General features: G+C 43.8%; 2 protein-coding genes across 2 annotated transcripts in view; one reads left to right on the top strand and one right to left on the bottom strand.

The window, feature by feature from the left end:
- The window catches only part of xrcc5 (X-ray repair complementing defective repair in Chinese hamster cells 5), a 487,392-nt gene that overhangs the window by 394,110 nt on the left and 74,053 nt on the right, over nucleotides 1-19,229 (top strand). The window lies entirely within an intron of this gene.
- Nucleotides 8,729-19,229, bottom strand: part of LOC137323450 (E3 ubiquitin-protein ligase MARCHF4-like) — a 148,573-nt gene continuing 138,072 nt past the window's right edge. Inside the window, exon 4 of the mRNA XM_067986927.1 lies at nucleotides 8,729-9,165. Coding sequence (XP_067843028.1) covers nucleotides 8,843-9,165 — 323 coding nt within the window. The 3' untranslated portion in view covers nucleotides 8,729-8,842. The remainder of the gene's footprint in view (nucleotides 9,166-19,229) is intronic.

The following is a 19,229-nucleotide window of genomic DNA, read 5'->3' as shown; positions in this document are numbered from 1 at the left end:
GTATACCAGTCGCTGAAAGCGAGCATTCAGGTGCAGCAAGCAGCAGTTAGGAAGGCGAATGGTATGTTGGCCTTCATTGCAAGAGGATTTGAGTACAGGAGCAGGGATGTTTTACTGCAGTTTTATAGGGCCTTGGTGAGACCACATCTGGAGTATTGTGTGCAGTTTTGGTCTCCTTATCTGAGGAAGGATGTCCTTGCCATGGAAGGAGTGCAACAAAGGTTTACCAGCCTGATTCCTGGGATGGCAGGACTGACGTATGAGGAGAAATTGAGTCGACTAGGCCTATATTCACTCGAGTTTAGAAGAATGAGAGGTGATCTCATCGAAACATATAAAATTCTAACAGGACTAGACATGATCAGCCATGATCATTTTGAATGGCGGAGCAGGTCCGAAGGGCCGAATGGCCTACTCTTGCTCCTATTTTCTATGTTTCATGTTTCTATGAATCTAGTGAACCTTTGTTGCACCACCCCTAAGGCAAGTATATCCTTCGTTGGATAAGGATACCAAAACTGATTGCAATACTCCAGATGAGGTCTCACCAAAGCCGTGTACTATCATAGTAAGACTTCCTTACTCTTGTGCTGTAACCCCTTTGCAATAAAGGCCAACATGCCATTTGCTTTCCTAATTGCTTGCTGCACCTGCATGCTTACTTTTTGTGTTTCTTTTACCAGGACACCCAAGTCTCTCTGGACACCAACATTTAATAGTTTCTCACCATTTAAAAAATATTCTGCTTTTCTATTCTTCCTATCAAAGTAAATAACCTCATGTTTCCCCACATTATACTCCATCTGCCACCTTCTTGCCCAATCACTTAACCTGTCTATATCCCTTTGCAGTCTCTTTGTGTTGTCCTCACAACACACTTTCCCACCTAGCTTTGTATCATCAGCAAACTTGGATACATTACACTCAGTCCCTTCATCCAAGTCATTGATATAGATTGTAAATAGCTGAGGCCCAAGCACCGATCCTTGCAGCACTCCACTAGTTACAGCCTTCACACCTGAAAATGAGCTATTTATCCCTACTCTCTGTTTTCTATCCGTTAACCAATTCTCTACCAATGCTAATATGTTACCATCAACCCCTTGAGCCCTTGCCTTGCGTAACAACCTTTTATGTGGCACCTTATCAAATGTCTTTTGAAAATCCAAATATACTACATCCACTGGTTACTCTTTATCTACTCTACTAGTTACAAAATGATTTCCCTTTCATAAAACTATTTTGACTCTGCCTAATCATATTATAATTTTCTAAGTGCCCTGTTACCACTTCCTTAATAATGGATTCCAGCATTTTCCCAATGACTGATGTCGGTCTAACTCGCCTGTAGTTCCCTGTTTTCTCTCTCCCTCCTTTCTTGAATAGTGGGGTTACATTTGCTACCTTCCAATCTGTTTGGACCGTTCTAGAATCTAGGGAATTTTGGAAGATCACAACCAATGCATCCACTATCTCTGCAAACACCTCTTTTAGAACCCTCGGATGTCGGCCATCAGGATAGGGGATTTATTGGCTTTTAGTCCCATTAGTTTCTCAAGTACTTTTTCTCTACTGATATTAATTACTTAAGTTCCTCACTCTCATTAGCCCCTTAGTTCCCCACTATTTCTGGTATGCTTCTTGTGTCTTGTACTGTGAAGACAGATACAAAATATTTGTTTAACGCATCTGCCATTTCTTGATTCCCCATTATAATTTATCCTGTCTCAGCCTCTAGGGGACCAACACTTGCTTTTGCTACTCTCTTCCTTTTTACATACTTGTAAAAGCTCTTACAATCCGTTTTAATATTCCTTGCTAGTTTAATTTCATATCCTATTTTCTCCCTTTTGATCAATTTTTTGGTCATCCTTTGCTGGTTTCTAAAACTCTCCCAGTCCTCAGGCTTACGACTCTTCTTGGCAACATTATAGGCCTTTTCTTTAATCTAATACTATCCTTAACTTATTTAGTTAGCCACTTGTGGATCACTTTTCCCGTGGAGTTTTTATTTCTCAATGGAATGTATATTTCTTGAGAATATTGAAATATTCCTTTAAATGTTTACCATTGCTTTTCAGCTTTCATACCCTTTAATTTAATTTCCCAATCTACTTTAGCCAACTCACCCCTCATACCTATGTAACTGGCTTTATTTAAGTTTAAGACTCTAGTTTTGGACTTAAGTACATCACTCTCAAACTCAATGTGAAATTCTATCATATTATGATCACTCTTCCCCAGAGGATCCTTTACTGTGCGATTACTAATTAACCCTTTCTCATTACACAATACATGATCTAAAATAGCCTGTTCCCTGGTTGTTTCCATGACATATTGTTCTAGGAAACTGTCTCGAATGCATTCCATGAACTCATCCTCCAAACTATCTTTGCCAATTTGATTTCTCCAGTCTATATGAAGATTAAAGCCCCCCCATGATGACTGCATTACCTTTGTTACAAGATCCCATTATTTCATGATTAATACTCTGTCCAACGGTATAGCTACTATTAGGGGGCCTATAAACTGCTCCCACCAGAGTTTTCTGCCCCTTGTTATTTCTTATTTCCACCCAGACTGATTCTACTTCCTGATCTTCTGAGCCAAGATCCTTTCTCACCACTGTCCTTATCTCATCCTTTATTATTAGGGCTACACCCCCTCCTTTTCCATTCTACCTGTCTTTCCAATCTTGGTCACTTTGCAACCATGTCTCTGTAATTTATCTCTATTTGTGCAATTAATTGATCTATCTTGTTATGAATGCTCCGTGCATCCAGATAAAGAGTCTTTAATTTTAACTTTTTACCATTTTTCCCTGCTTTGATCTTACTTGTTGATGCTCTATTATTGGTAAACTCTCTGTCCCTTCCTGCCACACGCTGCTTATCTTTACCAAAATCACTACACTGCTCTGTTGCCTTGACTTTTTTCATTAGATTTCTAAATTTCCCCTCACCTGACCCCTCCCCCCACTTTTTAGTTTAAAGTCCTATCTCCAGCCCTAGTTATTCGATTCACCAGGATGCTGGTCCTAGCCCGGTTTAAGTGGAGCCCGTCCCAACGGAACAGCTCCCTCTTTCCCCAGTACTGGTGCCAGTGCCCCATGAATCGAAACCCCCGTCTCCCACACCACTCTTTGAGCCACACATTTAACTCTCTGATCTGTTTGTCCCTATGCCAATTTGCATGTGGCTCAGGTAGTAATCCAAAGATTATTACTTTTGAGGTTCTGCTTATTAATTTAGACCCATGTTAGTCTCCCTGGTAAATACGGAGGCAAAGTAATTATTTAAATTTCTGCTACTTTGCTGTCATTACCTGCGAGTTTATCATTTGTGTACCTTAGTGGCCCTATCCCTATCCTGATTTTTCTTTTGTTATTTATGTGTCTGTAGAATACTTTGCTATTTCTTTTTCTATTCCTTGATAATTTAATTTCTCTTTGATTTCCTAATTGCATTTTGACTTTTCGAACCTCTTTGTACTCCCTCTTGTCATTTTCTCCTTTATTGTCTATGTACTTAGCGTTTGCCTTATTCTTTAGTTTCAATTTTTCCCTCATTTCTTTAATCATCCATGGTGTTTCATTACTGGCTAGTTTGTTCTTGCTTTTTAGTGGGATATATTTCTCCTGGACTCTACTGATCACCGTTTTAAATGTTTCCCACTGCTGTTCTATTTCTTTGTCCATCAGTAAATTTTTTCCAATTTATTTTCCCTAGTTCCATTCTCATCCCCTGAAAATCAGCTTTTTTCCAATTTATTGCTTTGGTCTTTGTCTTACTTGTGTCCTTCTCATTCTTTATCTGAAACCTTTTTATGCTGTGATCGCTATTGTCTAGATATTCCCCTACGCTTACTTCTCTTACCTGTTCTGGTTCACTTCCCATTACTAGATCCAGCAGTGCTTCCTCTCTTGTTGGGCATTTTACATACTGGGTAAGAAAGGAGTCCTGCATATATTGTAAAAACTCCATTCCCTGTACCCCTTTACCGTGCTCTTCTTGCTAGTTTATTTTGGGGGTTGATAAAATCTCCCATGATTATTACTCGATATCTTTTACTCATTTCACATATTTGCTTACCTATTTCTTCCTCCACCTCCTTTCCACTATTAGGTGTACTAAACCCCTATTAGCGTGATCGATCCCTTCTTATCTTTTATTTCAATCCATAGGGATTCTGTTTCTGTCCTTCTGTTAGTTATGTCCCTTTTTTCTACTGCCATTGTGTTTCCTCTAAACGGTACAGGTACTTCAACCCTCACCCTCCTTCCTTTCCTATCTTTTCTCATTGTATGATAACCTGTGTAGATAGATAGATATGACTATCTTACAATGGGAATTTTGTTAGATAAGATTATCTGTACAATGGGAATATCATTAGATAAGACTATTTGAACAATGGGAATGTCGTTAGATAACATTATCGGTACAAGGGAATGTCGACCTTGGACCAGGGTGAGGTTATCCAGACTGAGTGATTGATCATTGTTTGACTCCCTGATGATTGGCTCAGAACCAGAGTAAAAACAGAAAGTGCTGGAAACACTCAGCAGGTCGGGCAGCACCCGTGGAGAGAGAAATGTTTCAGGTGGATAACCTTTTGTCAGAACTGGAAGAAGTTAAAGATTAAACAGTTTAAAAGCAAGTGCAGAGCCAGGGAAAGGTGGGGGGAGGGGTGTGTGTGGAGAGGAAAGAACAAAAGGGATAAGGTGTAAGGCAAAAGGGGGTGGGAATGGGACAAGTAAAGAAACAAAAGGTGGGTCCAGAGGAGGTGTAAATGAAAACAGCAGAACCATTACCAGCACCTACTGGATGAAAAAATGGGACCCTGAGCTTCCGGTCGCTTGTCACTTGGATTCTCCGCACCACACCCACTCTGACCTCTCTGTCCTCGGCAGCCTACACTGTCCCAAAGAAGCTCAACAGAAGCTCAAGGAACAGCACCTCATCTTTCGATTAGGCACTTTACAACCTTCCATATATTAATTCTATATTAATGAAGGGACCGAGTGTAATGTATCCAAGTTTGCTGATGATACAAAGCTAGGTGGGAAAGTAAGCTGTGAGGAGGACACAAAGTGTCTGCAAAGAGATATAAGACAGGTTAAGAGACTGGGCAAGAAGGGGGCAGATGGAATATAATGTGGGGAAATGTGAGATTATTCACTTTGGTAGGAAGAATAGAAAAACAGAATATTTTTTAAATGGTGAGAAACTATTAAATGTTGATATCCAGAGAGATTTGGGTGTCCTGGTACAAGAAACATAGAAAGTTAACATGCAGGTACAGCAAGCAATTAGGAAGGCAAATGGCATGCTGGCTTTTATTGCAATGGGGTCAGAGTACAAGAGTAAGGAAGTCTTACTACAGTTGTACAGGACTTGGTGAGACCTCACCTGGAGTACTGCGTACAGTTTTGGTCTCCTTATCTAAGGAAGGATATACTTGTCTTAGAGGCAGTGTAACGAAGGTTCACTAGATTAATTCCTGGGATGAGAGGGTTGTCCTATGAGGAGAGATTGAGTAGAATGGGCCTATACTCTCTGGAGTTTAAAAGAATGAGAGGTGATCTCATTGAAACATACAAGATTCTGAGGGGGCTTGACAGGGTAGATGCTGAGAGGATGTTTCCCCTGGCTGGAGAGTCTAGAACTAGGGGGCATAGTCTCAGGGTAAGGGGTCGGCCATTTAAGACTGAGATGAGGAGGCATTTCTTCACTCAACTTGGCCAGTTGCCCCTGGAACTGTTGTGTGTAGTAGGTGACTGTTGTAGTACCTGCCCTAGTACGGTTAGTAGTGCTCGTCTGATCCTCCATGTCCTTGGATTTTTCATAGTTCAGCACTTAGGAACAGAGAAACATAGGAACAGGAGTAGGCCATTCAACCCCTCGTGCCTGCTCCGCCATTTGATAAGATCATGGCTGATCTGGGATCTAACTCCATATACCTGCCTTTGGCCCATATCCCTTAATACCTTTGGTTGCCAAAAAGCTATCAATCTCAGATTTAAATTTAGCAATTGAGCTAGTATCAATTGCCGTTTGCGGAAGAGAGTTCCAAACTTCTACCACCCTTTGTGTATAGAAATGTTTTCTAATCTCACTCCTGAAAGGTCTGGCTCTAATTTTTAGACTGTGCCCCCTACTCCTAGAATCCCCAACCAGTGGAAATAGTTTCTCTCTATCCACCCCATCTGTTCCCCTTAATATCTTATAAACTTCGATCAGATCACCCCTTAACCTTCGAAACTCGAGAGAATACAACCCCAATTTGTGTAATCTCTCCTCGTAACTTAACCCTTGAAGTCCGGGTATCATTCTAGTAAACCTACGCTGCACTCCCTCCAAGGCCAGTATGTCCTTCCGAAGGTGCGGTGCCCAGAACTGCTCACAGTACTCCAGGTGCGGTCTAACCAGGGTTTTGTATAGCTGCAGCATAACTTCTGCCCCCTTGTACTCTAGTCCTCTCGATATAAAGGCCAGCATTCCATTAGCCTTATTGATTATTTTCTGCACCTGTCGACGACACCTTCCATCACTTTCACTTCAATCATCAGCAAAATGATGGAAGGTGTCGTCGACAGTGCTATCAAGCGGCACTTACCAATAACCTGCTCACCGATGCTCAGTTTGGGTTCCGCCAGGACCACTCGGCTCCAGACTTCATTACAGCCTTGGTCCAAACATGGACAAAAGAGCTGACTTCCAGAGGTGAGTTGAGAGTGACTGCCCTTGACATCAAGGCAGCATTTGACCGAGTGTGGCACCAAGGAGCCCTAGTAAAATTGAAGTCAATGGGAATCAGGGGGAAAACTCTCCAGTGGCTGGAGTCATACCTAGCGCAAAGGAAGATGGTAGTGGTTGTTGGAGGCCAATCATCTCAGCCCCAGGACATTGCTGCAGGAGTTCCTCAGGGCAGTGTCCTAGGCCCAACCATCTTCAGCTGCTTCATCAATGACCTTCCCTCCATCATAAGGTCAGAAATGGGGATGTTCGCTGATGATTGCACAGTGTTCAGTTCCATTCGTAACCCCTCAAATAATGAAGCAGTCCGAGCCCACATGCAGCAAGACCTGGACAACATCCAGGCTTGGGCTGATAAGTGGCAAGTAACATTCACGCCAGACAAGTGTCAGGCAATGACCATCTCCAACAAGAGAGAGTCTAACCACCTCCCCTTGACATTCAATGGCATTACCATCGCCGAATCTCCCACTATCAACATCCTGGGGGTCACCATTGACCAGAAACTTAACTGGACCAGCCATATAAATACTGTGGCTACAAGAGCAGGTCAGAGGCATGGTATTCTGCGGCGAGTGACTCACCTCCTGATTCCCCAAAGCCTTTCCACCATCTACAAGGCACAAGTCAGGAGTGTGATGGAATACTCTCCACTTGCCTGGATGAGTGCAGCTCCAGCAACACTCAAGAAGCTCGACACATCCAGGACTAAGCAGCCCGCTTGATTGGCACCTTATCCACCACCTCTAAACATTCACTCCCTTCACCACCGGCGCACTGTGGCTGCAGTGTGTACCATCCACAGGATGCACTGCAGCAACTCGCCAAGGCCTCTTCGACAGCACCTCCCAAACCCCCCACCTCTACCACCTAGAAGGACAAGAGCAGCAGGTACATGGGAACAACACCACCTGCACGTTCCCCTCCAAGTCACACACCATCCCGACTTGGAAATATATTGCCGTTCCTTCATTGTCGCTGGGTCAAAATCCTGGAACTCCCTCCCTAACAGCACTGTGGGAGAACCGTCACCACACGGACTGCAGCGGTTCAAGAAGGCGGCTCACCACCACCTTCTCAAGGGCAATTAGGGATGGGCAATAAATGCCGGCCTCGCCAGCGACGCCCACATCCCATGAACGAATAATAAAAAAAAACTCAGAATCTTTGGAATTCTCTACCCCAGAAGAGGATGCTGAGTCATTGAGTATAATCAAGACTGAGATCGATAGGTTTTTGGACTTTAGGGGAATCAAGAGATATGAGGATTGTGGAGTTGGGGTCGAAGATCAGCCATGATCATATTGAATGGCGGAGCAGGCTCGAGGGGCCGTATGGCCTACTCCTGCTCTATTTCTTATGTTCTTACCTTATGTTCCAGACTCAACACTGATTTCAATAACTTCAGATCATAACTGCTGCTCCCATTTTTTCAGATAGCAGGTGCTGGTAATTGTTCTGATGTTGCCATTTACAGCTGCTCTAGATCCATCTTTTGTTTCTTTACTTACCCGATTCTCACCCTCCTGGCCTTGCACCATCATCCCTTCTGTCATTTAATCACTCCTGCCCTCCACCCTATCGGAGACCTTCCCTTTTGTTCTTTCCTCCCTCCCCCTTTCCCTCGGTCTGAACTTGCTAAACTGTTAAACCTTTAACCTTTTCCAGTTGTGACGAAAGGTCATCGACCTGAAACATTAACCGTTTGTTTCTCCACAGATGCTGCCTGACTTGCTTAGAATTTCCAGCATTTTCTGTTTTTATTTCAGATTTTCAGCATCCGCAGTATTTTGCTTTTGTTAAAAGAATGAGATTATGTTCAGAGAATTCTTTAACAGTTGTGGCCATTTTTATCTGGTTTCACAGGCAGTTCAGATTATATAGTGACTGTAATTTGTGAACTGGACTAATTTCCATTGTCCTGTGTGGCTTCGGTTGCGGCCTATCTCCACGGGCAGCCTGGTAGATTCACGGTGCTTGATGCTGTCCGTCTATCCTTCTACCCATCCGTCTCTCAATCTCAGCCTCTCCTGCCTTCACTCCCGTGTGTAATGCTGACCAAGGTGTCCTTAAGGCAGTTCTTGTCGTCAGACTGTAGTCACCCTCATCACCAGTTCTCTGCTTGTGCTTGTTTGGTGCCTTTGTTCATTTGGCCTCAGGTGGTTGAGAATGTGTAGAATGGTGTATGCACAGTGGTGATTGGACATGGTCCCAGTTGGCCGGTTGCCCCTGGAACTGTTGTGTGTAGTAGGTGACAGTTGGGCCCGTGAGTTCCTACTTCGGTTTGTAGTGCTCTTCTGATCCTCCATGTCCTTGGATTTTTCATAGTTCAGCACTTTCCACTGCTGGTTAACAGCTTGCCAACGCTTGAAGATTCGATACACTGATGGTCCCTCATGAATAATCAGTCCTGGAAAAGGAGAATGGAAAGAACAGTCAATGCCTTGTCAGTATTACTACTGAGGCCCAGCTCAATCTCAATTACTTGTGATGATAAAATCACTACAATTTTAACAATATGAGATCATTTGGCTGACTGTGTCTGAGCTGGTGCTTACAATCCATCCTCTTTCTCAGCTCTTTCCCAATATCTTTTTAATATTTCCTTTGAATGTTTATCTAATTGTCTCTCAAATGTTGATTGACTCAGCCTGGTGCAATAGTGGATTCCAGAGCCCAAGGAATTTCTGGTTTCTAGTTCTAATCCCGATTCAGTGTCCCCTTTACCAATTCAACAACCAGTAGAGGATGTGGTGGAGGATCAGGAGGAATTCCAGCTGACACTTTTTTGCCAATTCCACCATTTTATCAATGCCCCTTTGCAGCGTCCTTTTGATCCTCAGAATTATTTACTGTACCTCCTGTTTTAGTATCATCTGCAAATTTGGACCCCCCACTCCCTCTAGCCCGAAACGCAAATCATTTATATTCTGTGAACAGAAGTGGTCCCAAAACAGAACCCTGTGGAACACCATTACCCACTTCCAACCACGCAGAGAAACTGCCCCTTACCCCTACTCTCTGTCTTTTATTTTGTTCATTCATGTGATGTGGGCGTCACTGGCGAGGCCGGCATTTATTGCCCATCCCTAATTGCCCTTGAGAAGGTGGTGGTGAGCCGCCTTCTTGAACCGCTGCAGTCCGTGTGGTGACGGTTCTCCCACAGTGCTGTTAGGAAGGGAGTTCCAGGATTTTGACCCAGTGACGATGAAGGAACGGCGATATATTTCCAAGTCAGGATGGTGTGTGACTTGGAGGGGAACGTGCAGGTGGTGTTGTTCCCATGTGCCTGCTGCCGTTGTCCTTCTAGGTGGTAGAGGTCGTGGGTTTGTCTCCTCTCTTCTAACCAGTTTTTAATCCAATTTGCTCCCCTTCCCCTAATTCCATCCCCTTTAATCTTCTCCAATAATCTCTTGCGTGGTCCCTTGTCAAAATGTTTCTGAAAGTCCATGTACCCCACATCCACTGCATTTCCCCATTCGCCATATCTGTACCTCGTCAAAGATCTCGATCAGGTTGGTCAAGTACAATCTTCCTTTCTGAAATCCGTGTTATTTGTAGCTAATTATTTTCTCTTCATCCAGATATTTAATAATTTCATCTGTCAATTAAAGATTCCAAAATTGTCCTTTCCACAGATCTTACTCTAACCGACCTCTAATTCTCCGTTTAGCTTTCTCTCTCTCTCCCTTTGAGAATGGGTTTTACTTTGATCCTTCAGTCACAGTCACTCTCAGCAGAATCTTCAAATCCAATTTCTACAGGCTTCACTATTTCTTCCCCATTTCCCTCAGGACCCTTGGACATATCCAATCAGATGCTGGCACTTTGTCCTCCTTTAACTTAATTAACTTCTCCTATTTATTACAATATTGCTCATCTCACTTTTAACCAATTCAGGATTTACCTCCTCCCCAATATCCTTCTTTTCTGTAAACACTGAAGCGAAAGCCTTGAGAAATACCATCCTCTCCCCCAACACACACAATCACACAACTGCCTTTATTCTCCATTAAATCGCTCCCCTCTCAGGGCTCCCATTTCACATTTAACAATTCTCTTTTTATAGACACAGTTGCAAAATACTTTATTATTTTAAAAAATATTTTGAGATTCTCTCCTTATTTCTCATATTGTTTTGTATTTTTATTATATTTATCAGACCTATGGGCCCAATGTGCTGTCCTCTTCAATTTTTGTCTGTTTCTAGCCTCTGTTTATCCACAGCATTTTAAAGCTTGAAATATTTTCTCCTTTCTAAATAGTATATATTTATCCTGCAATATTCCTCGTTCAACTCCAGTCCCATGTTTCAATCTCCACTCAAATAGCTCACTTCCAAAGTCTGCCCTATTCCAATCTGCTGTCTTCATTTTATACAAACTGTTTCCCTTTCTATTTGGACATTATACCTCATATTATGGTCACTAGTTCTGAGGTTCTCACCCAGATTGAACTCATACACTGGATACACTGGATCCATTTCATTACTCAGGACCAGATGCAGGAACATCGCTCCCCTTGGAATCAAACAAACCTGCCCAGTGAAACTTAATGGGATTGGCTTTACAAAGACTGCCACCACTGAAAGCTGAATTGAAAGGGGCCCTTGGGCATTATGGTCTGTGTGCTATATTGGATCACCTCGGCATTTTTCAGCTTGCAATTTGCTCCTTGCCTTACTCATTGATTAACGACTCACAACTTATCATGGGAGCCATTTTTGCTTCATTGCTTTGGATGGAGGAACAGTTGGAAGAGGAGGCTCAGCTGCAGATGGGCCTGTTAGAACACAAGAGGAGTGAGCTTCTCGGAGACACCATGCCCAGCCCACAGGATCTATAGGCCCAGTCAGTTTACATAAGAAATAGGAGCAGGAGTAGGCCAATCGGCCCCTCGAGCCTGCTCCGCCATTCAATAAGATCATGGCTGATCTGATCCTAACCTCAAATCTAAATTCATGTCCAATTTCCTGCCCGCTCCCCATAACCCCTAATTCCCTTTACTTCTAGGAAACTGTCTATTTCCGTTTTAAATTTATTTAATGATGTAGCTTCCACAGCTTCCTGGGGCAGCAAATTCCACAGACCTACTACCCTCAGTGAAGAAGTTTCTCCTCATCTCAGTTTTGAAAGAGCAGCCCCTTATTCTAAGATTATGCCCCCTAGTTCTAGTTTCACCCATCCTTGGGAACATCCTTACCGCATCCACCCGATCAAGCCCCTTCACAACCTTATATGTTTCAATAAGATCGCCTCTCATTCTTCTGAACTCCAATGAGTAGAGTCCCAATCTACTCAACCTCTCCTCATATGTCTGCCCCCTCATCTCCGGGATTAACCGAGTGAACCTTCTTTGTACTGCCTTGAGAGCAAGTATGTCTTTTCTTAAGTATGGAGACCAAAACTGTATGCAGTATTCCAGGTGCGGTCTCACCAATACCTTATATAACTGCAGCAATACCTCCCTGTTTTTATGTTCTATCCCCCTAGCAATAAAAGCCAACATTCCGTTGGCCTTCTTGATCACCTGCTGCACCTGCATACTAACTTTTTGATTTTCTTGCACTAGGACCCCCAGATCCCTTTGTACTGCAGCACTTTCCAGTTTCTCGCCATTAAGATAATAACTTGCTCTCTGATTTTTCCTGCCAAAGTACATAACCTCACATTTTCCAATATTGTATTGCATCTGCCAAATCTCCGCCCACTCACCCAGCCTGTCTATATCCCCTTGTAGGGTTTTTATGTCCTCCTCACTCTCCACTTTCCCTCCCATCTTTGTATCATCTGCAAACTTTGATATGTTACACTCGGTCCCCTCCTCCAAATCGTTAATATAGATTGTAAAGAGTTGGGGACCCAGCACCGACCTCTGCGGAACACCACTGGCTACTGGTTGCCAGTCCGAGAATGAACCATTTATCCCAACTCTGCTTCCTGTTAGATAACCAATCCTCCACCCATGCCAGAATATTACCCGCAATCCAGTGATTCTTTATCTTGAGCAATAATCTTTTATGTGGCACCTTGTCGAATGCCTTCTGGAAGTCTGAATACACTACGTCCACTGGTTCCCCTTTATCCACCCTGTACGTTATATCCTCAAAGAACTCAAGCAAATTTGTCAGACATGGCTTCACCTTCAGAAAGCCATGCTGACTTTGTCCTATTAAATTATGTTTATCCAAATGTTCCGCTACTGTCTCCTTAATAATAGACTCCAAAATTTTACGCACCACAGATGTTAGGCTAACTGGTCTATAATTTCCAGCCTTCTGCCTACTACCCTTTTTAAATAAGAGTGTTACATTAGCAATTTTCCAATCTGCCGGGACCTTTGCCGAGTCCAGAGAATTTTGGAAAATTATTACCAAAGCATCCACAATCCCGACTGCCACTTCCCTCAAGACCCTAGGATGTAAGCCATCAGGTCCGGGGGATTTATCCGCTTTGAGTCCCATTAATTTACTGAGTACCAATTCCTTAGTGATTTTAATCGTATTTAGCTCCTCCCCCCCTAGAGCCCCCTGTTTGTCCAGTGTTGGGATATTCTTAGTGTCCTCTACCGTAAAGACTGAAACAAAATATTTGTTTAGCATTTTTGCCATCTCCATGTTTCCCACCATTAATTTCCCGGTCTCATCCTCTAAGGGACCTACGTTTGCCTTAGCCACCCTTTTTCTTTTTATATAACTATAGAAACTCTTGCGATCTGTTTTTATATTTTTTGCTAATTTATTTTCATAATCTATCTTCCCTTTCTTAATCAATCCTTTAGTTACTTTTTGCTGTCTTTTGAAGACTTCCCAATCTTCTATCCTCCCACTAAGTTTGGCTACCTTATATGTCCTTGTTTTTAGTCGGATACTATCCTTAATTTCTTTACTTAGCCATGGATGGCTGTCATTTCTTTTACACCCTTTTTTCCTCAGTGGAATATATATTTTTTGAAAGTTGTAAAATCGCTCGTTAAATGAACACCACTGCTCATGTACCGTCTTACCCTTTAATCTATTTTCCCAGTCCACTTTAATCAATTCCGCTCTCATACCATCATAGTCTCCTTTATTCAAGCTCAGTACGCTTGTTTGAGAATCAACCTTCTCACCCTCTAATTGGATATGGAATGTAACCATGTTATGGTCACTCATTCCAAGGGGATCCTTAACTAGGACATTATTAATTAATCCCCCATAATTATAGCTGTCCCCTGATTACATGTCATGTTCCTCTTGTGGGATGTGGGAATTCAGGGCTCCTTCCTGTGTCCCTGGTTCCTTCACCTGCGGGAAGTGTGTCCAGCTGCAGCTATTGTTTGACCGCTTGACGGCTCTGGAGCTGCGGATGGACTCACTTTGGAGCATCCGCGATGCTGAGAAAGTCGTGGATAGCACGTTCAGTGAGTTGGTCACACCACAGATAAAAATTACTGAGGGAGATAGTGAATGGGTGACCAACAGACAGAGGAAGAGTAGGAAGGCAGTGCAGGGCTCCCCTGCGGTCATCTCCCTCCAAAACAGGTATACCATTTTGGATACTGTTGGGGGAGATGGCTCACCAGGGGAAGGTGACAGCGGCCAGGTTCATGGCACCGTGGCTGGCTCTGCTGCACAGGAGGGCAGGAAAAAGAGTTCTGTGAATTATAAATGCGATTTCATTTCGAGGATTTCATTTCCACATCGTTCACCTGAGGAAGGAGGAAGCCTCCGAAAGCTTGTGAATTTAAAATAAAATTGCTGGACTATAACTTGGTGTTGTAAAATTGTTTACAAAGGAAAAAGAGTGGCAGAGCTATAGTGATAGGCGGCTCGATTGTAAGGGGAATAGACAGGCGTTTCTGCGGACGCATCCGAGACTCCAGAATGGTATGTTGCCTCCCTGGTGCAAGGGTCAGGGATGTCTCGGAGCGGCTGCAGGACATTCTGGAGGGGGAGGGTGAACAGCCAGTTGTCGTGGTGCATATAGGTACCAACGATATAGGTAAAAAACGGGATGAGGTCCTACAAGCTGAATTTAGGGAGTTAGGAGTTAAACTAAAAAGTAGGACCTCAAAGGTAGTAATCTCAGGATTGCTACCAGTGCCACGGGCTAGTCAGAGTAGGAATGACAGGATAGCTAGGATGAATACGTGGCTTGAGAGATGGTGCAAGAGGGAGGGATTCAAATTCCTGGGCCATTGTAACCGGTTCTGGGGGAGGTGGGACCAGTACAAATTGGACGGTCTGCATCTGGGCAGGACTGGAACCAATGTCCTAGGGGGAGTGTTTGCCACTGCTGTTGGGGAGGGTTTAAACTAATGTGGCAGGGGGATGGGAACCGATGCAGGAAGTCAGTGGGAAGTAAAGTGGTGACAGAAACAAAAGGCAGTGAGGGAGAGTGTACAAAACATGACCGGACAGATGGTCTGAGAAAGCAGGGCAAAGACCAAGGGAAGTCTAGATTAAACTGCATTTATTTCAATGCAAGAAGTCTGATGGGCAAGGCAGATGAACTCAGGGCATGGACGGGTACATGGAACTGGGATGTTATAGCTATTACTGAAACATGGCTAAGGGAGGGGCAGGACTGGCAGCTCAATGTTCCAGGGTACAGATGCTATAGGGAAGATAGAGCAGGAGGTAAGAGAGGAGGGGGAGTTGCGTTCTTGATTAGGGAGAACATCACGGCAGTAGTGAGAGGGGATATATCCGAGGGTTCGCCCACTGAGTCTATATGGGTAGAACTGAAAAATAAGAAGGGAGAGATCACTTTGATAGGATTGTACTACAGACCCCCAAATAGTCAACGGGAAATTGAGGAGCAAATATGTAAGGAGATTACAGACAGCTGCAAGAAAAATAGGGTGGTAATAGTAGGGGACTTTAACTTTCCCAACATTGACTGGGACAGCCATAGCATTAGGGGCTTGGATGGAGGGAAATTTGTTGAGTGTATTCAGGAGGAATTTCTCATTCAGTATGTGGATGGTCCGACTAGAGAGGGGGCAAAACTTGACCTCCTCTTGGGAAATAAGGAAGGGCAGGTGACAGAAGTGTTAGTGAGGGATCACTTTGGGACCAGTGATCATAATTCCATTAGTTTTATGATAGCTATGGAGAATGATAGGTCTGGCCCAAAAGTTAAAATTCTAAATTGGGGAAAGGCTAATTTTGATGGTATTAGACAGGAACTTTCAGAAGTTGATTGGGAGAGTCTGTTGGCAGGCAAAGGGACGTCTGGTAAGTGGGAGGCTTTCAAAAGTGTGTTAACCAGGGTTCAGGGTAAGCACATTCCTTATAAAGTGAAGGGCAAGGCTGGTAGAAGTAGGGAACCTTGGATGACTCGGGAGATTGAGGCCCTAGTCAAAAAGAAGAAGGAGGCATATGACATGCATCGGCAGCTGGGATCAAGTGGATCCCTTGAAGAGTATAGAGATTGCCGGAGTAGAGTTAAGAGAGAAATCAGGAGGGCAAAAAGGGGACATGAGATTGCTTTGGCAGATAAGGCAAAGGAGAATGCAAAGAGCTTCTACAAGTACATAAAGGGCAAAAGAGTAACTAGGGAGAGAGTAGGGCCTCTTAAGGATCAACAAGGTCATCTATGTGCGGAACCACAAGAGATGGGTGAGATCCTGAATGAATATTTCACATCGGTATTTACGGTTGAGAAAGGCATGGATGTTAGGGAACTTGGGGAAATAAATAGTGATGTCTTGAGGAGTGTACATATTACAGAGAGGGAGGTGCTGGAAGTCTTAACGCGCATCAAGGTAGATAAATCTCCGGGACCTGATTAAATGTATCCCAGGACGTTATGGGAGGTTAGGGAGGAAATTGCGGGTCCCCTCGCAGAGATATTTGAATCATCCAACGCTACAGGTGAGGTGCCTGAAGATTGGAGGGTAGCAAATGTTGTGCCTTTGTTTAAGAAGGGCGGCAGGGAAAAGCCTGGGAACTACAGACCGATGAGCCTGACATCTGTAGTGGGTAAGTTGTTAGAGGGTATTCTGAGAGACAGGATCTACAGGCATTTGGAGAGGCAGGGACTGATTAGGAACAGTCAGCATGGTTTTGTGAGAGGAAAATCATGTCTCACGAATTTGATTGAGTTTTTTGAAGGGGTAACCAAGAAGATAGATGAGGGCTGTGCAGTAGACGTGGTCTACATGGACTTCAGCAAAGCATTTGACAAGGTACCGCATGGTAGGTTGTTACATAAGGTTAAATCTCACGGGATCCAAGGTGAGGTAGCCAATTGGATACAAAATTGGCTTGACGACAGAAGACAGAGGGTGGTTGTAGAGGGTTGTTTTTCAGACTGGAGGCCTGTGACCAGCGGTGTGCCTCAGGGATCGGTGCTGGGTCCACTGTTATTTGTTATTTATATTAATGATTTGGATGAGAATTTAGGAGGAATGGTTAGTAAGTTTGCAGATGACACCAAGATTGGTGGCATTGTGGACAGTGAAGAAGTTTATCTCGGATTGCAACGGGATCTTGATAAATTGGGCCAGTGGGCCGATGAATGGCAGATGGAGTTTAATTTAGATAAATGTGAGTTGATGCATTTTGGTAGATCGAATCAGACCAGGACCTACTCCGTTAATGGTAGGGCGTTGGGGAGAGTTATAGAACAAAGAGATCAAGGAGTACAAGTTCATAGCTCCTTGAAAGTGGAGTCACAGGTGGATAGGGTGGTGAAGAAGGCATTCGGCATGCTTGGTTTCATTGGTCAGAACATTGAACACAGGAGTTGGGATGTCTTGTTGAAGTTGTACAAGACATTAGTAAGGCCACACTTGGAATACTGTGTACAGTTCTGGTCACCCTATTATAGAAAGGATATTATTAAACTAGAAAGGTTGCAGAAAAGATTTACTAGGATGCTACCGGGACTTGATGGTTTGACTTATAGGGAGAGATTAGATAGACTGAGACTTTTTTCCCTGGAGAGTAGGAGGTTAAGGGGTGATCTTATAGAAGTCTATAAAATAATGAGGGGCATAGATACGGTCGATAGTCAAAATCTTTCCCCAAAGGTAGGGGAGTCTATAATGAGGGGACATAGATTTCAGGTGAGAGGGGAGAGATACAAAAGGGTCCAGAGGGGCAATTTTTTCACTCAAAGGGTGGTGAGTGTCTGGAACGAGCTGCCTGAGGCAGTAGTAGAGGCGGGTACAATTTTGTCTTTTAAAAAGCATTTGGACAGTTACATGGGTAAGATGGGTATGGAGGGATATGGGCCAAGTGCAGGCAATTGGGACTAGCTTGGTGGTATAAACTGGGCGACATGGACATGTTGGGCCGAAGGGACTGTTTCCATGTTGTAAACTTCTATGATTCTATGATTTTATGATTTTACATGCCCCGACTATTTCCTGATTAATACTTCTTCCAGCAGAGTTGCAACTATTAGGAGGCCTGTATACTACGCCCACTAGTGTTTTTTCCCCTTATTATTCCTTATCTCTACCCAAACTGTTTCATTGTCCTGATCCTTTGTCCCAATATCATTTCTCTGTATTACAGTGATTCCTTCCTTTATTAACATAGCCACCCCACCTCCCCTTCCTTCCTGCCTGTCTTTCCTAATTGTTAAATACCCTGGCATATTTAATTCCCAGTCGTTGTCACCCTGCAGCCATGTTTCTGTAATGGCCACAAGATCATACCCATACGTAGTTATTTGTGCCGTTAACTCGTCCATTTTGTTACGAATGCTACGTGCATTCAGATAAAGAACGTTCAAATATGTTTTGTGACACTTAGTTCCTGCTTTTTCCTTTTTTTACACTTTACCTTTTACTCCATACCTTCTGTCCCTTCCTGACACGCTTTCCTCTGTCTCCCTGCTCAGGTTCCCAACCCCCTGCCACAGCTTTAATGCTGGGTTAATCGGCTTACGCCTTCTAGTTTTTATTTTATCTGTTGTGCCTAAAGTACACTTTCTTTCCGCTGCTCTACGCTTTTCCCTTTCACTTGTTCTTGAACAACTGTTTGTACTATTTGTATTGTAGATTTCCCCTGGGTCTTCCCCTCTCTTGCTGCTCTCAACTTTACTCCCTTCTGATTCCCCGCTCAGGTTCCCATCCCCCTGCCACTCAGTTTCCTGGATATCTCTGAGAAGCAGTGAGTCAGGAGGCAGTGCTTCACTGGGCAGCCTCTCGCTGATCTGTTCAGCTTCCTACAGCAGGGTTTACTGGTTCAGAGAGACCAGACTTTGCCTGTGGCTCTCAAAGTTACCACTGCCCTTCACTTTTTCACCTCAGGCTCTTTCCAGCTGGCTACAGGGGACATCACCCACATCTCCCAGTCAGTAATGCACAGCTGCATCAAGCAGGTCACCAATGCCCTCCTTGGCAGAGTAAACTAGTACATCACCTTCACAATGGACGCCAACAGCCAAAATGTGCGAGCTCTGGGATTTGCAGCAGTGGCCAGCATCCCCCGTGTCCAGGGCATTATAGACTGCGCTCGTGTAGCTATTCGGGTAG

The sequence above is a fragment of the Heptranchias perlo genome, chromosome 7, assembly GCF_035084215.1.
Source record: "Heptranchias perlo isolate sHepPer1 chromosome 7, sHepPer1.hap1, whole genome shotgun sequence".
Classification (NCBI taxonomy): domain Eukaryota; kingdom Metazoa; phylum Chordata; class Chondrichthyes; order Hexanchiformes; family Hexanchidae; genus Heptranchias; species Heptranchias perlo.
This window is presented reverse-complemented; position numbering and strand designations above follow the sequence as displayed.